The following is a 21,078-nucleotide window of genomic DNA, read 5'->3' as shown; positions in this document are numbered from 1 at the left end:
CAGGACTGAGCTCTTTTCCCAACACAAGCTGGTCAAGACGCCTATATTCAAAAATGGTCAACATACGCTGTTTCCAGATGTTGTAATTGTGACCATTAAAGCGTTGATTGCCTTCTAACATCAGATTGGTGAGAGAAGCCATTTGCACGTTTCCCAAAAAAATTCCCGGCTGACCCAGAAAAATCCAAAGACAACCCAGAAATGCGTGTGAAAAACCCAGAAGGAATCTGCTGTCAGAATCTGGATCCGGGGGCTCGAAAATCGAGCCACCCAGAAAAATCGAGCAACTACGCAGATTAGGTTTCAAAAAACCCAGCAAGATTCTGTAAGAAAAATTTATTTTCGATGAAAAACAGAAGGTAAACACCTTAATCGAAATAAATTCCGAAGGTCGTGGGTTTTCACAGAAAGTTTTGCAGAAGGCTCACTCTGTGAAGTTCACGCGTCAGAAAACGCGTGCTGTGAAGTTCGTGCGTAAGCCACGGAGGGAGGCACGAGCAGAGGTGGTTATCGCGCGGACCAGCAACAGGAGATTTGACGGGTCGAAACAAATCCCGCGTGAGCCAACAACAGGACGTCGCGCGCGGGCAAAGACAGACAGACCGCCAAAAAAAAACGTGATCACTAATGAACCCACACTACCACACTCAAATGCACGCACTGCGCCAACCGAAAATCCGAACAAGAAGGGAAAAAATCCTTCGATTTTTTTTCAAAACAATAGAACTAAAAAAATTCACACTGAATTTTTTGCTTTTAAAAAAAAATTCGAATTTTTAAACCAGGCTCTGATACCATAAAACAATGCGAGACACGCAATGGATTTCAAAGAATTGATTGATTAAAATCAGAATGAGCAAGAGGCTCATAAATAATACAAGGATATTTACAAGAATAGCAAGTTTCTAATAAGAAACTGCTGAGAAGATCGAAGATGATCTAACCAAAATAGAATATACACTATTGAGCATTAATACTAAAATTAACATTATTTTAATATTCTATTAATTGGCAAGTTGTTTATGCCTCAGAAAGTGATCAGAATTGGTAGCTTTAGAAAGAGCATTATCTTTGCAAAAATATCTAACCAAACCATCTCAACTTTCACACCATGTATACCTTAAAATGATTTTGGAGGATTTCTGTTAAAATATCTAACTGAAATTTTCATTTTATCAACATTAGTGTTAATTACACGTAATGTCCTCTATTAGGAGGCTGTCAATTTCCAAAGAGCAACATATATTACAACCTAGTATATTACAATAATTCAGAGTAGATAATTAAAGTTGTCCATAATTCAACTTAATATTGTCATTACTCCAGTCCTAATTCCTAATCCCTTCTCATTCTTAATCCCAGGGGCATTGGCTTGTCTAGGGTGCTATGACACCACCTCCCTAATTCAGCCCAGATGTCAGGAACATCAGTCCTCTCATCCTTGGGGCTCTTTCATCTTGGAGTGGATTTACTCTGCCTCTCCCTAACAGCACTGTTTCCCTTGGGGAATAGAAGAATTGAAATTGTGTAAGACTTAGGACAAAGTTATGGCCATATCACTTTGTATTATGGACATTATAAGTAGTTTGTCATTCTGGATTATATTATTGATTATCTTGCTATTTAGTATTTCCCAGATTACATACTAGTTTAAGAATTACTTAAACATGTTTGATTTATGTAATTGATTATTATTCTGTTTGATATATATATATATATATATATATAAACCTTAAACCAGATTACACACACACACACAAACATATACATGTGTGTGTGTGTGTATTTAATGAATTATGATAAAGAATTATCAGTACATTGGCAGAAAACGTACCAGTTATAGTGATCGGACCAGGATAACCTGCAGTCCCTTTCTCTTAATTCTTTTTTGATGCTCCCTAGTTCTGATTCGCAACATGTATATATATCTCTCCTCTACTTGTGATGGAAGGGATGTGTCTCTTCTGTAGTCACACCTCCTCTAAGGGTGGCATCTCCCAAAAGAGTAGCCTGATGCCTTGACGGCTAATCAATGCATCTCTTCATTAACCCTGTGGTGAGTTAGGAATGTTTGTACCTTTCTACCTGATTGAACAAGAGACCAACGCATACCCTTTGCCTCTAACTAATAGTAATTAAGGTGACTGCACCTCAACAGGGATCAATAACATTATTTTTAATATGCATACAATCCTTATTGTTTTCTTAATCTCGTGCACTTGTTAACAATCCAATGCCTAATCCGTGGTATGAAGTGTTGCATATGGTTAATATTTTAGCGATGGGAGGGATTGGTCTTGTTTGTGTTAACATTTCTTGGTCAGTCATAACAGCCACATTGAATGATTACTTCCTTGGGTTCGATACTACAGAAAAATGTGAAGTCTTATTGTGATAAGACAGTTTTCTGAAAATACTTCCTTCATCTACTATGTATTCATTTTTCTTTTGAGAACAGTTTTAAGAAGTCTCATGGTGGGGGCATGACAAGGTACTTTGCATTGGAAGGTTTGAACATGGAGGATATGTCCTTAGACCCTTAGTTTTCCTGAATTGTCACTCATGAAACGTCATTGACCTTACAGATTCACACCACAAATACATTATATAGGAGTTTCAACAGAGATTTGCTTTAAACATTCTTTGCCTTCAAGAGATAAAGATGGTTTTTTCTTTTTGGCTGCCCATCATGTCATGATAGCTTTTCTTTGTGAAGTTTCCTAATAGAATTTTCCCAATTTCCCCCTGATTTTCTGATCATATAATGTTTCAATACTGCTGAATCTTACATTTCAGACTTACCAGCTTACAAAAGTTTAGATGTCATGAAATACTTAATACAAGATAAAGAACAGTACTTGAATTGAGTAACCCAACATCAAATTGCAGAATTAAATTACTCTGATACAGTGAGAATGTCTGACCTTTTCATAGCAAAAGAAAGATATCAGTTTGTAATGCAGCACAGAATACAATCAAAGAAATATATCTATATCCAGCGTTGGAAGTCGCTGATATTGGAAAGCAGATAGAATTCAAATATACCCTTTTATTCTTCAGCTGCAATATGCTTGAATCTCTGTCACGCCTTCTGCTGTGCTTGAACCTCAGGCAATACTGATCCTATCAATTTTCAATGTTCTCAATAATCTCCAATGAAGTCATTGTCAAGGAGGCCCATGACTCAGAAAGGAAGCCCACAAACTGCTAAGGATTCCAGTCCAAACAATCCGTCATCTGGAATAGCCACAAAAGGTGCCCTCAAGGAAATGATGCCACACAACCTGCCTTACACATACAGAGAGCTTTGTGCTAGACTGAATATCAATACAGCATTCAACAAAACTGTTCAGCCTTGTTCCCACTCAGATGTAGTCCCTGTTCCAAAATGTGAAATAATCCTTCATGCTAGGAGCTTACGGAAATGAGTAACCGCTCCAGAACTCACGATATTAATTAAAAGCCAGACTGAAAGCCCTGCAAATATTAGTCTGCACCCTTTGTGTTTCCTTGGCTTGAATAAAATGATTTCATTGATTTCCTTCACTGTAAAATAATTTCTCCTGACAAGCTTTTATAGTGACGCCAATATCACATAGGCCTCAGAGGAAATAATAAAACGGCCAAACATTAGAAATATTGCAGCCTTTGATAGAGTATTAAAATGATGCCGTCAAACCATCCGCTAAATAGATAATCAAATGCCTTGAGAAATATTATTTTTCCATGTGCATTGATAAGTGAAAGACCCAAATACATATCGCTATGGCAATAAGGAGGAAGCTTGTGATAAATATAAAAAAACCATCATAATATAAGCCAGCCTTCTTTATTATTCAGAATACAGTAACCTTATTACTCAAATAAGAAATAGGAGCAAGTATCATTATTTCTGAAACAAACTCTTACAATTTGCACAAATGTAGATTCTTTCACAAATCCACCCTTAGGAAGAGTGAGGTTTTCGTCCAACCCTTGTTGATCAATTGAAGGTTTCTATCCTCAACTTCTCATAAATCATCATAGCAAATTCACAAGCATGCCTTACTGCACCCAGCCAGCCTCCTTATAAAGAACTCTAGGAAACATTTAGAAGATTAGGCCGACTTTAATATTTATCAAAATTGGAGAACTCTATTTAATATTGTTAGTGTTTGTAGCTTAGGGAGATATTTTCTCCTAAGTTAATATAGTAAATAATCATTAAGGCAAGTCTGCCTTATTACAAAATCATATTTTATATTCTTCCAAAGGAGGCCGATCTAAGTGAAGAGTCACCTTGTTTGGTATAAATACAAGGAGTTCATTCGATTAACACATAAAGAAAAGTTTGCATTCAAGGAAGGAGTTCGATATCTTCAGCAGATTGGCATATTGCTTCAGATTAATATATTATTTTCATTGACAAATTCACACCCAATGAGGTGCCTATAATTCATCTTTGATTTGGCCTTGAGAGTGGCCAAATTGTAAAGACAGATTTTACAATTATTCAATAACAAAAGTAATATTATTGGCTGGGTTTTTCTCCCTCAAGAAGGAGGGTTTTCCCAGGATACTTGCTGTGTTCAAGTGTTCATTATTTTGCATTTCTGCTTAAATTAATTTCTGATCTTAAACTTAACATGGTATCAGAGAAGGTCTAAGCAAAGATCCGATCAGATTTGCTTAAGCAGTGAACGGAGCAAAGGAATTAAGGAAGCATTAATGGGAAGAAGATAAGGAAGTGACTCTTTCAAAGGGGCAGAAAAAGAGATGAAGGGAGAAGGAAGGAAGAACTTGATGCTTGCAGCTCTGAGACTGAGTTGGTGACTGGAGACATCTCTCAAAGAGGAAGAACCTTATTGTCATTGCGATCAATTTCTTTGAAGAGAAGGAAATAACATTTAGAGGGAGTCTAACAAACCAAAAGAGGCAACCTTGGACAAGGAGGTCAGGAGGTTGATGCAAGAACTTGGAGCTTCAGAGGGAGCCACATCATCATGAAGATTTGTTATAATGTATATTTCTCTGAGATGGAGAAGTATGAGGTGAAAGCCCTTGTTAGTGTATATTTCTCTGTGACAGAAAAGTATGAGGTGAAAGCCCTTGTAATGCATTTTTTTCTTTGTGACAGAGAAATTTGAGGTAAAAGCCCTTGTCTTTCCACCCTCCGGGAGTAGCCATGGTGGACGTCATGTTGAGAGAGTCCATGACAACATCATGTTGAGAAACTCTGTGATGAATTCTTTGTACTTGTGTTTTTCCACTCATGGGAGTAGCCATGGTGGACGTCATGTTGAGAAACTCCATGATGACATCACGTTGAGAGACTCCGTGATGGGCACTTGTATGTGTGTTTCTTTCCACACATGGGAGTAGCCATGGTGGAAGTCATGTTGAGAGACTCCATGACAACATCACGTTGAGAGACTTTGTGATGAACCTTTGAGCTTTCCACAAATTGGTGTAGCCATTGTGGGCGTCATGTTGAGAGACTCCATGACGAAGATATTTGGAAAATACCTCCCTAGCTAAGATGGAGTGTTAGTGTTTGTAGCTTAGGGAGATATTTTCTCCTAAGTTAATATAATAAATAATCATTAAGGCAAGTTGGCCTTATTACAAAATCATATTTTATATTCTTCTAAAGGAGACCGATCTAAGTGAAGAGTCACCTTGTTTGGTATATATACAAGGATTTCATTCGATTAACACATAAAGAAAAGTTTGCATTCAAGGAAGGAGTTCGATATCTTCAGCAGATTGGCATATTGCTTCAGATCGATATCTTGAGAGTAGATATTATTTCATGGGTAAATTCGCACCCAATAAGGTGCCTATAATTCATCTTTGATTCGGCCTTGAGAGTGGCCAAATTGTCAAAGACAGATTTTACAATTATTCAATAATAAAAGTAATATTATTGGCTGGGGTTTTCTCCCTCAAGGAGGGTTTTCCTAGGATACTTGCTGTGTTGAAGTGTTCATTATTTTGCATTTCTGCTTAAATTAATTTCTGATTTTAAATTTAACAAATAAAGTGACTTATTTTTGATATTTTATTATTTTTATTTTATTTTAATTAAATTAATCAATTAAAGTCATCCCTTTTGGAAAAATATTAATTTCTAGACAACTTATTAAATTTTAATTAAGTCAATAAAAATTTGGGGACATTACATGCTTTGAGTAGCAATCATGAGCAAGGTCATAGAAGGATGGTAATGTTTGTGTCTGACAAGTGGTAGTCTCACTACATTGCACATGGCTGCAACCCATTAAATAGGGTTTTGTGGTTCCTTTTTAACTTGGATTAAAAAGCCCTAAGCTTTCTTAATATTTAAGCTTCTAATGGTGCAATTGAAAGGCCCATTTTGACTTTTGTGTGTGGATGAATGGGCTTGAGGCACAATGGGTCTTTAATAGTGACTTCAATATGGTTGAGATGGGTGAGCACCAGGCATGGATCTCCATGCACAATAAATTCAGTCTTTATGTGTAATGTCCCCTCTCTAGTTGGCAGGCAGTTGAGCAGGATTGGCCTATCATTAGGGTTCCCATAGGCCAACTAAGTGGGGACCTGTTCTGACCTTTTCACACATCACCCCATTGCTAACAGGGACCCCCTCTTTTCCTGCTTTCTGCGTTGTTAGGTTAAGGTTTTGCCTGCTTAGTGGGCAATTTTGTGTTTCTTGTGCCCGAGTCTCGGAGTTTTGATCACGCCTAGTGCCGTTTAGGGTTTTGAAGTTATAGGATCAAGTGCGTGAAAATTGAGATTTCTAGATGATCCTAGTTTTGTCTAAGTGTAGACCTTTTTTGGAGTGTTAACGTGTTTTAAATGTCCTCGTTGGTGATCTTAAGTGCTAAGGTGTGTTCAGACCTTTTGGAGTTGTTTTCTCGCTCCTAGAGAATTATTTAGGTTGATTTTGCACTTTGTTCCGATGGTTTTCCTTGTGTCACGCTCCAATTTTGATGAATTTGCCTAAGTCCAGTTGAGTTTTATTAAGTTTCGGAGTTTCTAAGTGATTCTGAGTGGAAAAATCATCATTTTACCGGAGTAAAATCCATATTTTAAGGGTTAAAAGGTCAAAATTCCATGCTAGAGGTGCTTTTCCCCTCATATTTCTGACTACCCATGGTTTTCCCCTCTTAGAATCCAGACTAGAAGGGGAAATCCATACTTGCCTCATTTTTCCACCATTGTGAATCCATACTAGGGTCGTTTTTCCCTTGGAATCATTAAAATTTGACTAAGTGGAAGCATTAAAATTTGACTACCCACGTTTTAACACCAGGGAGGTATGGATAGGTTGCTGATGATGTTTGCATTCATTCCACACCTGGGATGATTTTCCACCAGGTGTTTGTGACAAGTTTTTAAGGATTTTTGTCCGGATTTTCATTCGGACTCATCTCGATTTTCCACTGAGAGTGCATTTCATAATTTTGAGTTCAGATTTTCATCCAGATTGAGGTCATTTTTCCGCTAGAGGGGTATTTTTTGGGTGATGACTTAATTTTGAGTGGAATTTTTCATTCCACACTCATATCGATTTTCCCCTAGCCCTATTTTGTGCACATTTGATAATTTTGAGTTTGGATTTTCATCCAGACTGGGATCGATTTTCCCCTAAGGGGATACTTGACGATTTTTAAAGTGATTTTGTGAGGATTTTTTAATCCTTACTAGGATCGTTTTTCCCCAATTGGCCCATTTTTTATTTAAATTGAAATATTTTAATAAATGAGCCTCATTTTAATTGTTTTTAATAAAAGACAATGATTATTTAAAAGATGAAACCAATTAATAAATGATTTGCAATGAACATTTAATGTTTTCAACCTTCTAGAAGCAAATTAGTTTCACTCAAGCAAGTATAAGAACAAGTGTTTTATCCCACATTGCTTGTGTGGTGAAATTTGGCGATGAAAGTAAGTTTAAAGGGAGGAGTCCAACATTATTTTATTATTAAGTTTGCTAGGTGGATTCCATGCAAGGGTGATTTTCTCCATAGTTGGCAATTTTGGAGCAAGTGTTGAAGTGAAGTATTGAAGACTTATTTCTTCCTCCATTCCAACCAGCTGGACCATCCACTCCATTGCTGCCATTGAAGCTTATTGACTCCATTGTTTCAGATTTTCAATTTTTTGGGGAGTTAGCGATTTTTCCATTTGGCAACTTTGATCATTTTAGAGGGCTCCTACCTCTAAGTTGGCGATTTTCCTTGGGGCTGCTATTTTTTGCTGCTGATTCAGACTGGTTTGTTGCCATTGAGACCCCCCCCCCCCCCCATGCCATGATTTTGGTGAAGTCCGCCATTTTTGTGAAAATTGCAATTTTTGGTGAAGGCGATTTTTTTTGTGTTTGGAGTTTCATCTCCAAACAAAGGTGATTCTCCTTGATATCACCCGGTTGTTTGCTGTCTTCAGACCATTGGAAGGTGCATCGAAGGTCATTTTCAGATTTGTGGAGGATGGCGCCATAGCTGGAAAGTTCGATTTTTATTTTGGCAAGTGTTCGAGCATATTTTGGTGAATTCTATGCATGTTTTATGCCACCATTGTTCCCTACTTGGTGTCATTTGCCATAGATCTGAGTTTCCACTCCATTGCTTCAGGTTTTGACCTCCATTGTTGGCTGTACATTCATTTTTCAGACTTAACTTTTATTGCCCAACCAACTGCCACTTTAGTGATTTGCATTTGGAGATATTTTGGAGGCATTTTGGGATCATTTTCAGACCATTGGAGGACTGTCTCAGGTCTGCAACTGTGTTATTGGCTGCTTGTCCTCAGAAATTTATCTTTTACCAGCCATACCTATGTTCCCAAGATTGATTATTTTCATCATCAAGACTGATTTTTATCAAGTTTGTGCATATTTTTGAAGGATTGCAACATGTTTTGAGAGGTTAATTTAGTTAGTTGCAAGTTTTCTTCAGATTTGTGACCTCCATTGTTGATTGCAGAAGGTGTCTTCAGACATAATTTTTTGTGATAACACAACCTTTCACACCTTTCCCTAGTCACTCTTGATCCGGTATACTCCTTTGCACTATGATTTGCACGAAATTTCAAGTATAAGGAGGTGTTGATTTCATTAGGGTTTTCATATCCTAGTCTTGTCACATTTTGTATTTAAATTGTTAAGATCTACCTAAAGTGGACTATTTTTCTGACTTCAGGCTCTAATTAGCCTAAATCAGTAGGAAGTCAGGAATTCTATTAAGAATATTGTATTTTTCCTAAGTTCTAACTTCAAGCTTTGTACAGGTGCGATGTAGAAGTCCGGATTTAAGGAAAGAAGAGAACAACAAAAGATACTGGAGACTGGATTCTATCTAGAATCCAAGATGTCATCCAGATGGAAGGAGATTATGGATACAAATATGCATTTCTTGAGCCTGAACCTGATGCAACAACGGATGTTTGGAGTCGGAAACCAGATTCCTTCCCTAGTGTATGTAAACATTATGAAGAGTGGTATTTTTCAAGCCGCTGAATTTCCACAATCCATACAATGTAGTGAGCTTATCCTGGAGTGTAGACGATGTTATGATCCTCGCTCGCGAATGATCAAGACTCCTAAGGGCGTTATCATTGCCTACCTTGCTGAGGATGTGATTGATGAGGTGTTTGGAATTCCACGCGGAGCGGATATGAAGGATGAATATGAAGAGCGGTACACAAAGAAGATGGATGCGTGTAAGAGTATGATAAACAAAGAGTGGATGATCGAGCCTAGGCTTCATCATTCCAAGGCTCCCAAGACACTCATGTGCACAAACTTCAAAGAGGAATATAGTGACTTAGTATTCTTGCTTAACAGAGTGATGGGGACGCCGCAGGGTGCAATATTCGATGGATGGATGTTCTACTTCATCCAAGATTGTCTTAGAGGGACATTGATAAATTGGTCTAGAATCATAAGTGACAATCTGGACTTTCAGTTGAGGAATATAGAGCGGTCCAAGTCATTCGCCATGACTTCCTACCTAGTATAGCTGCTTGCACGGTTTGTTTCATACAATGGATTGATATGCAAAGGTGAAGTCGAGAATGGGAAAGGACAATTCAGGAGTCATGAGTGCTATCCCCAGCTGAACATGTATAGAATTGAAGACTATAAGAGAGTGAATGATGTATTCACCATGTACATCACGTGGATGCTGCAAGGTAGAATCCACAGAAGATTGTCCAAGGAGGCAACAAAGCTAATAGAGAAATATAGATCGTGGTATATTCAGTTTCCCACTTTCACGTACCTTAGGATTCATGGGTTTGAATCCAAACCCTACAGGCTTCCTAGGTATCCGTCCGACAGAATGATCTTGTTGGAAGTGGTGAGATAGCTTCTAGAGTTTGATTCCATTCAGAGAGAGAAGCATATGATAGGCATGACATTCCCTATTTCAGTTGGGAAGATGTTGGAGGTTTGCCAGTCTGCCTTAGCCGCCAGCATTACGAGTGAGGAGCTTGCATTCTATCGATTTGCAACCTTCAAGAAAAGAGAAAGATTCGATCCTGACAAGAAAGTTGGAAGGATCAAGGGATAGAAGTTCATCCACAAGGTAGACATAGAAGATTATTGGGCCAACTTGATGGACGAGCAGGAAGTGAAGAGATGAATGTGGTCCAGAATGTCAATGGATTTCATGAAGAAGTGCAGACTTTTCCTCATTCCTGATCAGGTGTTAGATGACAGGGATCATACGCATCCACAGTATGAGAATGAAATGAAGAAGGCAATCTTATTGCCTAATTGGTCAGAATAAGAAGAGATTGATTTGAATGTATTGATGAGAGAGGTCTTGAGTTTCTCTCGTACATGGGTAGATATTCAGATGAATAAGTTAGTTGATATGGGTGTTTCCTTCACTTATGAAAAGATGAAGCCGGAAGAGTCTACTTCCGAAGATAATTAGAGGACTATTAGTGATGTCAGGATTCATGCAGACGAAGAGAGTCAAGCTCCCAAGAGAAGGAAAAACACACCAAGAGGAGTCAAGGCCAGAGGGAAGAAGGAAGAAGAAACAAAAGACAATTATTCCTTCACCACCTCTCAGTGTCTCATCAATTAAGGAAATTGAAATAATAGAACAGAATAAGGAAACTTAACAATGTTCCAACAGTGATACTACTAGAGAACATTTAGAAGTTACATGCCACAACGACATCTGCTCCACCAAATGAGAATGATGATCAACTGGGATCCCTTACTGTCCTTTTGGAGGTTAGTTTGGGAAATGAGATATATGATTTGACCAGGAATAATCCTGATAATGATGATGATGTTATCTCGGCATTGAGAGGACTTGATCGAGATATGTATCTCGATGATGGTATGGAGATGGCCGCTATTCTTGATTGGCTGATAATTATGGAAAAGAGTAAGAAAATGATAGAGGTATAGCCTATTGATGACATTGATGATTACCTAGCTAGGAGCAATAAAGAGAAAGAACCCAAGAGAGCTGAGATTTTGTCGCACATAGCTAGAGATGAGACAGGAATGCAAATTGCGTAGGTTGTTGTTCCTATTGGAGGTGCGACAGCGAACATTGCTACTCCTATGGATTTCCAGATTACTTCAGTTGCCCTTGGTCGTACATCAAGAGAGCAAGAGTTTCAGGAGGTTGGTGATAACCTTAAGGCGATCAACGCCAGGTTAGATAGAGAAATTGAAGAGAAGGAGAAGTACAAAGAAGAGAATATCAGACTTAGAGAGTATATTGCAGGGATAAGGCGTGAGAATCCCACCCTTATTTCCCCTATTGCAATTGATCATGGACTACATTCACACTATGAGGCAACGAGAGATACACTCGCGGAGATGGAAAAGTGGATTGAGAGTGCAAGAAAATAGGCAGATGATTTCCTTACTTAGTTTGTCCAGGCATATGATAGAACAATAGGGCTTGTGTTTAGAATCCAGTATTTGGAGGGAGTTTGGGAAGAATTCCAGCCTATTCAGGAGAAGACTATTCCACGCCTCAAAGCTTTGAAGAAGATTCCTAATTCCACTTTGATCAGCGAGAACATTGTGCACAGTGGAGACATATATGATTTCCATGGCTGGTATTGTGCATTGGCCATGAAGAGATCAACTTATGAGAACGCCCAATTGAGCTGTATGGAAATGGAGGGATTGATTCAGGACATTCAGATGAAGATCCTTGCCTCAATTGAGGAATTATTGGGTGTCTATGTTAGTGATGCTAGTGGTTTACACTTATCCAAATTAAGAGACAAGATGAAACTTTTGTATTTTTGTCAGTTGGACTCTTTGAAGAAGAGTCAAATAGATGACTTGGTCTCTTTGTTGATTCATGTTCATAGTTCGCAGAAGCTCATGCAAGATTGGGAGAACACTTTGGATGCTTGCTCGGATTCACTGGATGTGATTGATTTGCAGCAGGATACCTTGCCTAATATTTCCATGGAAGAATTAGATTCTGTATTGGCTAGATTCTTGGAATATGTGAGAGAGAAAGATGCAGGGAGGAATCTTCTAGAAGATTCCCTATTTGATGACTAGGTATCTTTTTATTGGGCCATATGTCGGTGGCGCCATTTTTTATCTAAACCCTAATTAGGGCAATTCTAGGGTTTTGTTGGCATGATCTTGGCCGTTGATCTTGTATCAATCTTGGCCATCCATTTTGTAAGAGACTCTATATGTACCTCCTTGTCTCTCATTTGTAGGAGAGAGTTTTTGTAGTATTGTTGGTATATGTTGCAGCTATTTGAATCTAAATCATTGTTCAATTGTTGGTGATTTCGCTCTTCAAATGTTGTCTTTGTATTCATTGTTCTCAATTCCTCCAAGTTAGATTATAATTTTAGATTATAATTTATTTTCATGTTTGTTAGATTGAGTGAAAGATTTGTTGAATATATTTGTGTGGAATCCTTAATCCATACCACTAGCCTATTGCTGTTGGTAAGTGTGCCTTGTGTGGTCAACTGGAAATTTGAGTAAGCTTAACTTCAATTACTATGCAACCTTTGATAAGCATCAACTTGGATGGTGTCAATGTGTGATGGTAATAGTCTGAAAATCTTTGAGTATACCTTAGACGATTGCACTAAGCTTGTGTCAATACCTGTTTGTGAGACCTTGCCTAGTTTGATTCCACTAGATTTGTTCATCATTTCCTACATTCTTAGGCCTAGAATAGATTTCCTAAACCCTATTCCTTTTGCCCATTTCTTTAGTAAGGATTAAGTCCAGAACCATATTGTTAAATCCTAAGTTGTTAGCACACCTATTCCGCATATTTCACTATCGAAGAAGATAATCCTAACATTTGCGTAAGTCCCCAAGTGAACACAACAATTCACATCAACCATTGAGTTACCCACTCGTCAAGACCTGACATGTAGAAACCTTGGAATCATTTTAGTTGATCTTATCCTTAGCATCTGAGGTGATTTTGTTCAAGAGAGGGTAAATTATTTTGGTATTTTATTCTGAAATGTTATGTGCATAAAACACACATCAACAGAACCCATCTAGAGGTTTGTGGAGCTACGCGGGGACTTTATAACCCGTTTTGGATAGTTTGAGACAGACTCCTATTTTTTAGGAGGGGTTCCTAAATTTTAGGGATTGACTGGGAGTTGACCGGAATGCTTTAGTAGACCTTAGGGATCATTTTGGACATTTTGGTTGCAGTTTCTATTTTTTAGAGAAGATCCCTATTGTCCCTATTGTTTAGGAGTGGACTGTCTGTTTGCTTGCTATATTTAGATATCACTAGGATGGCACGAGCATTATTAGTTTTCAGTTTGGGTGGCCAAGTGATGTGGTTTGAATAAAAAATTAATATTAAAATATAAATTATAGTGGTTTGATCATGTCACTTTATGATAAATTGTTAAATTAATAAAGGACCCCATGTCTTAGTATCACAACGTTGTTTTTAAAAGGTGGCCATTTGAGGGGCATTCATTCATGAATAAAATTAATTTAATAAATGTCATATGGACCTAGAATTCCAACGCCCAACTATGAGGAGGTTTTATTTATTAAAAATTACTTTATGAAAGTTTATAAGAGCCCATAAAATGGATGCGCAATTTGAGAAGAAATGTTTTATTAAATAGAGATTAGTTAAAGTTGCTTGAAAACCCTAATTAGGGCGTGGGTTTTTCGAGGCCAATAAAGTAATGTGTGGGGCTTCATTTTGAGGTTTCAGTCTTTCATTTTCACAACAGGAAATTGCATGTGAGCTCTGAGGAAGGGTTTCTACAGCAGATCAGCCTCTTGGGAACGAAATCTCCTATGGGGAATAGTGAATTGGACAAAAAGCCAGTTCATATCTGAGGGGAATCTGCACTGGGTTCCTGTTTGGGCTTCATTGGAGAGATTCTTATGCAGGTTTGGAGTTATTTTCAGAGGTAAATCGGACATTTTTGTAACAGCAGGTTGAATTCACCATTTAGTCGCAGATCTGGGACGTTTGGGCCTATGTCATCATCATTCAACAGCAAATCCAGCCTGCTGTACCATTATTCAGTGAGAATATAACCTACTACAGCTGGTTGTTAGGGTTTGGAATCATAATCAGACCTGTAGTTGTTTATATAGTGGCTGGAAAGTGCATATCAGATTCGTGGCAGCAAATATGATGGCTGGGAATTGCATATCAGACCTGTAGCAGATATCACTCTTGCTGTTGCAGATCAGACTTCATGTCAGACCTGAAAGTGGTCATTTCCAGTCCCAAAGTGGTCTACATCAGCCTACAACAGCTGGCTAACATCCGGGTATGATGCATGTTGACGATATAGTGTTAAATCCTATGGATTAAATTGTAACAATCTGATTTGTTACTGATAATAGTACTGTAATCTCTCGTTTCAGTCTTAGCAGCAAACAATAAACTAGCATTTTGCCATATCATTTAGCTGTACATGTTTTGATTCATTGCATAGTCATTTCCTCTCATTATTTGCAATATGTTATCATAAAAAAGCATAAAACACAACACTCAGCAAAACTCAGATTAGAATTACCAAACTCAAAAACATCACCATCTCGGAGAGTCCAAGACATATATCAAATCAAACAAAACAAAAAATTTGGATCAGATTTGGGTGGGGATCTTTCATTATGACCCTAACAGTGGCTGCCAAAACACTTTCCTTTGCTTATTTTACATGGTCCAACTTGCATGGTGGGTTTAGCAAAGTGTTTAAACAGCTTGATCCTGCTATGAATTTGTGGCACGACTGAACTTTGCTTTTGCTGGGTGTTTTACTCTTACGACTAAGCTTTTGTTGGATATTGAGCTTTCTTATCACTCTTTGATCCGCTGCTAGATTGAATGGGATCCACGTAAGGCCAAAGTAGAAAAAAAATGATTCTCCCTGAACATGTTACTTCTCATCAATGGGTCCACACTTGCTAATATGTGATGTGTTTAGAATCTATTGCCATTCTCAAGAGGTGAGTTGGCTGGATCACTTGGTGGGCTGATGTAATGCCCCCTTTTTAAATGCCTTAGTTTTTGCCCTAAAATCCAACTAGGGTAAGAAACATTAACTTATTCATATGATATCTCTAATTTATTGGGAAAATTCAACCACAGGGAATCTAGAATAAGGCAACTCAATAAGATGCCTTAGAGATTCTCTACCCTAGGCCCAAGAGCGGATATACCATCCCTCTTTGGCCTCATCTGGCTCGTGCCATCCATATGAGGTGGTGTACCTAGTGAGGTGTCCTATAACCATTCCCCTTCGTCTTGCTATCCATTTCCCTACTTCCAATGATTGGACTTCTTGGTATATTAATTCACCATGATAGAGGGATGAGGCATATTCGTAATAGGGTGCCCCAGAACCCCATTTCTTCTAAGCCCAAAGGCAGTACCCCTTTACCCCCTTGGCCTCATGGGACAATTTGGTCACCATCATGAGGTGGCATACCTAGAAGAGTACCCCATCGCTGTTCCCCTCCTTGTAATTCCTCATGACCCCGACCATGGTTGACTTCAATAATCAATCAGTACATATAAAGAATCCTCTATTATGCATGTATTCTCCATATGATAATCATTCATAAACAACAGCATATCCTAATCAGTAATGAGCAGATACAAATAATATTCATCATGCTATGTGTAAAGACCTCATACCAAACCACAAGTATGTCCGAACTGCTGTGCATTTAATTATTAATATTCAATCTGATCTGTCTGATTCGATGCCTCCTTGGATGCTGAATGTTGTTCTTCTTATACCCCTCCATTGGGGTGGCAGTATATGTCTTTCCCTTAAGTGGTGACTGTTGAATGGGTGGTGTCCCTTTTCAACTGTTTGACTCTTCATGCCTCTTTATGCTTAACCCACTCTCTTAATGCTTTATTGTTTATTTCTAAACTAATCTTTTATCCTTTTTAGAGGAGATCGCTTTTGCTAGAGGGAGAGAGGGTCGATCAAATGGTAAGTTTCATTATCTCTATTCTGTAATACTCCGATTGCTGTAGCATGTTCAATTTCTGAAACTGTGATGTCATACTTTGTAAGACAGTTTCATCTTTGTGATTAACTGTCTTGCTTGGTACTGGTTCGGGTCATGACAGCTGATGCTATCACACAGATGGCTCACTTCATTCAGATGTATGGCCACCAGCTTGTGAACATCTAGTGTAACATGAGTAACCATTACATACTTATGATACTACATTAATGATTGGTAAATCCTCCGAGATATGCCAGATTGGATGGTTTATTTGAGAGTTTAAACTTATTATTATGCAATGTTTTCTGGTATTCCTCAAATGTTTCTGCTTTGAAAGGGCAACATTTACATGCTTATGGTACTTCATTGCTGTCATGTCAGTATAATGAATAATGAAGGTCATGAATGTTTGGTTCATAAATAAACATTCTGCTCTACGTTGATTTCCTTCTCATGCTGTATCCATCTAAAGAAACTCGTGTTAGGACGTCTATCTCATCATCTTTTCCTGCTTTTCATGTATTGATGCAAGAGAGTTGGTCTGGACTCTTGGAGTCAAATGAGTGTCTTGCGGTTTAACTGCTAGCTACAACTTGAACCTTTGACAGAACAAAATTGAATGGCATCATGGCTTGGTAATCTGTGTGAAATGAAATAGGTCTGCCAATAAATGAAGTTGGAAAATTTGACAAAGAAAACTGTACCAAGAACTTTGGTTTGCATGAATCAAGAAATTTTAATGTATCATGTTAGTTGCTTGGCAAAGTCAATCGAGTGATCATCACTGCCCTTTTCACTTGTGCAAATATGTACATATCTAATTGCAATTGAACATAAATGATGCTACTGATTAATGTCTTCTTTTAAGCTAGAAATTGACTTTTTTTCAATGGATACAGATTTATTTAATGTTTCTAATTCTTGTTGGTAGTGAAACAAGTGATAGCATTGTTGTCTCTCATCAATTTGAATAGCTTGTAAAATCTGATTCACTGTATGTGTGGCTTTTTCTTTTTTGTCCATTTTCAAGGAATTATTATTATTTCTAGAGCTAAAAGTTATACTTCAATCTATAGCATTGATGATAATATTCATGACATTGAATTTGGATCACAGGCAGCTGTTCGGGATCTGAAGTCACAACTGAAGCCTCCATCACTTAAGGTATTATGCATACAGTGGAATCTAATCAATGTTGGTAAGCTTTTTCAGGATGAAAAGGTTTCTTGCTCATTTGTCAGGTTGTCAAGTGTGTTGATCTCCATGTGGTGTTCTGATATAAATATCAAAACGGTGCATATTGGTTTCATACTATGATTGGTTTGTTTGTAGAATGCATCAACTCTGGCATCACAATTTTCATGATTATGGATTTACCATCTTTGAACAACACTTGGCTGACCAGTGAACATTCCTGATACTGTGGTCTGCATCTAAAGCACCTACGCATAAACTCTTCTGATTGTTCATCTTTATTTGCAATATCTTCCATAAATGTTTTATCTTCTTGTATAGCATACCTAACAGTAGTGTTAACTAATGTTTTTAAGAATGATGATTCAATGATTGCAGATGCACTGTGCTTATTCTTCAAATAGGACTTTCTCTAATATAAATCAGGAGGCTCTCCTGCATCTTGTTCAATGATGTGGAAAAGCTATTCTTGAGGCAAAACACTCTAAAAAATTGTGATGTACAAAATGAGATCATCACTCCCTATTTTGGCCTTGGCTCATTTCAGATTTGCCAGATATTCCAGGCCCTTACTGAAAAGGCCAAGAAATTTTGTTTGTGTTTCCAGTTCTTTTTTCCATGGAGAACTCATGACACAATGTTAGAGAGAGAAAAGTTGATGTATTGAGCTTAACCCACATCTATCACCATCCCCTACTTCTCACCTTCCCTAATATTTGCCAACCTAATACCCCTCAACCTCCCTCTCACTCTTTTGACCCTGAAACAAACATGACCAAAACATTCTCACACTTTTGATCCTGTATGAAATTTTTCGACGACTACCTCAAGGAGCTACTGCTGCTGTTGCCAAGAGACTTTGTATGCAGTTCCTTTATCCAAAAGACATGATGTAAATCATTATTTGTAAACATGTGAAATTATTATATATGTGAATTTTGTTTATTTTATGCCTGATAATGCGCAATATATTGATTTAGTATTTAATTTAGTTTATATTTATTATTTTTTATATTTTAACCCCCCCAAATATCAGTATTCCTATCTGAACTCTACCCATTTTTGTTTTGTGGTGACTTAGCTAATGGAAAAAAGTAAAGTGATTATATATTTATTAATTAAATCAACTTGGAATGCACTGTATAAAATTGCTTGTCCAGATTGTCTTGTTCAAACACATTCTTCCCATTTTAATGTATTCCATAAAAGATGAAATCTTATCTATACTGGTACTGTGGATGTCAATTTGTTAATCCATAAGTTCAGAATTTGGAGTCAAATGTTTCATTAACAAGTCTGACTTGTTCTCTGAGAGGTGCAAGGGTTCTCTGTTCTCCTAATTTCTGATTCTGAATGTTGTGACTCCCCTCCAGTGTATGCGTATGTATTTGAAATGTCTGCTAAGGATGGTTTTGTTGAATAGGCTTTTGGGCATAGTTTTTTCTTCATTGACCTCTTCTAGGGGAGTGGATTGAGACGGGTTCCAAGGGCCTCCAAATTGAGTATCCTATGAACAGATGCGAGGGGTTCTTGTAGAATGGCTATTGAAGAATTGTTTGTACAGTACTTGCTAGACACCTCGTACTTGTGGGGAGACAATAAAAGGTTTAAAAAGGCACATATTGTTTTGGAAACTTCCATTTGAACTGTGATTATTTGAAAAAGTACATTTGGAGGTGAGTGCATCCAAAGAAGTCTGTCATTTCAGTCCATCATGTGAGGCATAGTTTCTCTTCCTTGCAAACAATGTGGTTATTGGGATAGGCCTATCCATCCCTTCCATCGACAGTTATTGGACATGAGAAGACTGTTGTGAAGGAGCAGCTAGTGAAGCCTTTAATTTTTGGTGAGTTGAATAAGTTGAGTATTTCCTTCAATGCCCTTAAGGGAATCACTATCTTCTCTAAACCATATCTTACAGGAAGATACAACCAAGTTGAAATTAATGAAGAATTCTCAGCTGAGTCAATCTTCATAGGAACAAATAAATGCTATGAGTATGAATGCTTATTATTGCATTCTGGATAATTCTTGAGGTACTTTTTTATGAATTATAAAAAACATATATTGACCATACACAAAAAATTCTCTCTTTATGGGAGCCTGGAGGACCATCAACACTCGAAGCACCTTGAAATAGAATATTATCAATTAAGGAAACATAAGTTTTATGTTAAGTGTGTTTGAAGTGGGATGCCTTGAACAAATAGCATCAAACAGGGGTATACTGGATAGTAGTTAATACTAAAATGATCAAGTTATTTGAGATTAGAAAACACCAATTTGCATTAAAATGTCTTTAATTCCTTAATGATATTAATAAAAGATCTTTGTTTGATAAAAGAACCTTGCAAACTGGTAAGATCAGTCAAATGACCTTTCCTGGAAAAATAGACGTTTTTTGACACTTTAGAGTGTTAATAAAGCTCCTAAAGCTTTTTCCATTCACACAATTGGTACTGGCTACAATAGGAGCTGTACTATCACAAGGAGTGAAGTTATGGCCTATGAAAGAATCTGATCCTCTATGTCTTGAATATAGGCTTTTATAAAGGATATTCACTCTAAGATGGTAAAAAGAAAAGAAAGAAACTTTGTTAATATCCATAAATGAACAAATTAGATCAATGCGACTCAACATTAAAACAAAGTCACTTCTTCTTGTTGCATTATGCTTGGTGTAACTTTTATTTATGAAGTAGTGTGTCCCCTCCCAAAAGTTATATGATAAATTTAGTGTTTTCTGTTCTTTTCATTTTGCTTTATATACACAGATGTGCATGAGCCATACCCCTGTAGAGTGACACTAGTATTTTGTGTCTCCATCATAGCTTCAAAACCATGCAGCCTTGCATTGAGTGCATTTGAACCTTGATGTGCCTTGCTTTCTTAAATACAGAGGTCCCTGTGTACACACACATACATGCCAGCCATACCCCTGTGCCGCTAGTATTTTGTGTTTCCATCACAGCTTCAAGGCCATACAACCTTACATTTCGTGCATTTGAACTTTTGTATCCCTTACTTTCTTAAATATATAGAGGTCGCTGAAATATAAAAGAAAATTTCTCGGAATTCAAATAGTGATTGGCTTTAAATTAGTATTATTGTCCTTGCTTACTTTCCCATCCTAGGGCATGATTTTAATTTCTCTACGTTTACTTACTAAGATACTGTTGTTTGGTGGTATATTCAATCTTTGTATCTATGAAGTCTTTGAACATTTATTTTTGGTCTGACCTTTGAACGCTGACTGCTGAGAAATTTTATAGTTGTGGAATTTTTCAATTTGGCATATCAAATTTCAACAAATCTCATTTGATAAATTTATCAGTTTTACTCATGCTTCTTTTACTTCTACAGGCACGTAGGTTACTACTTGATCCAGCCATACATGAAGAGTTCACTCGTTTAAAGGTAGAAACATGCACA

General features: G+C 37.4%; 1 protein-coding gene across 3 annotated transcripts in view; it reads left to right on the top strand.

Annotated features, from left to right (window-relative positions):
* LOC131050272 (FKBP12-interacting protein of 37 kDa) overlaps nucleotides 1–21,078 on the top strand; it is a 137,817-nt gene that overhangs the window by 58,923 nt on the left and 57,816 nt on the right. For all 3 annotated transcript variants that reach the window (XM_057984459.1, XM_057984461.2, XM_057984460.2), the window contains 2 exons: nucleotides 17,569–17,616; nucleotides 21,010–21,063. In XM_057984459.1, coding sequence (XP_057840442.1) covers nucleotides 17,569–17,616; nucleotides 21,010–21,063 — 102 coding nt within the window. The remainder of the gene's footprint in view (nucleotides 1–17,568; nucleotides 17,617–21,009; nucleotides 21,064–21,078) is intronic.

Source organism: Cryptomeria japonica, unplaced genomic scaffold, assembly GCF_030272615.1.
Source record: "Cryptomeria japonica unplaced genomic scaffold, Sugi_1.0 HiC_scaffold_17, whole genome shotgun sequence".
In the NCBI taxonomy this organism is placed as follows: Eukaryota; Viridiplantae; Streptophyta; class Pinopsida; order Cupressales; family Cupressaceae; genus Cryptomeria; species Cryptomeria japonica.
Note: the sequence above shows the minus strand (reverse complement) of the source record. Positions and strands in the feature narration are given on the sequence as shown.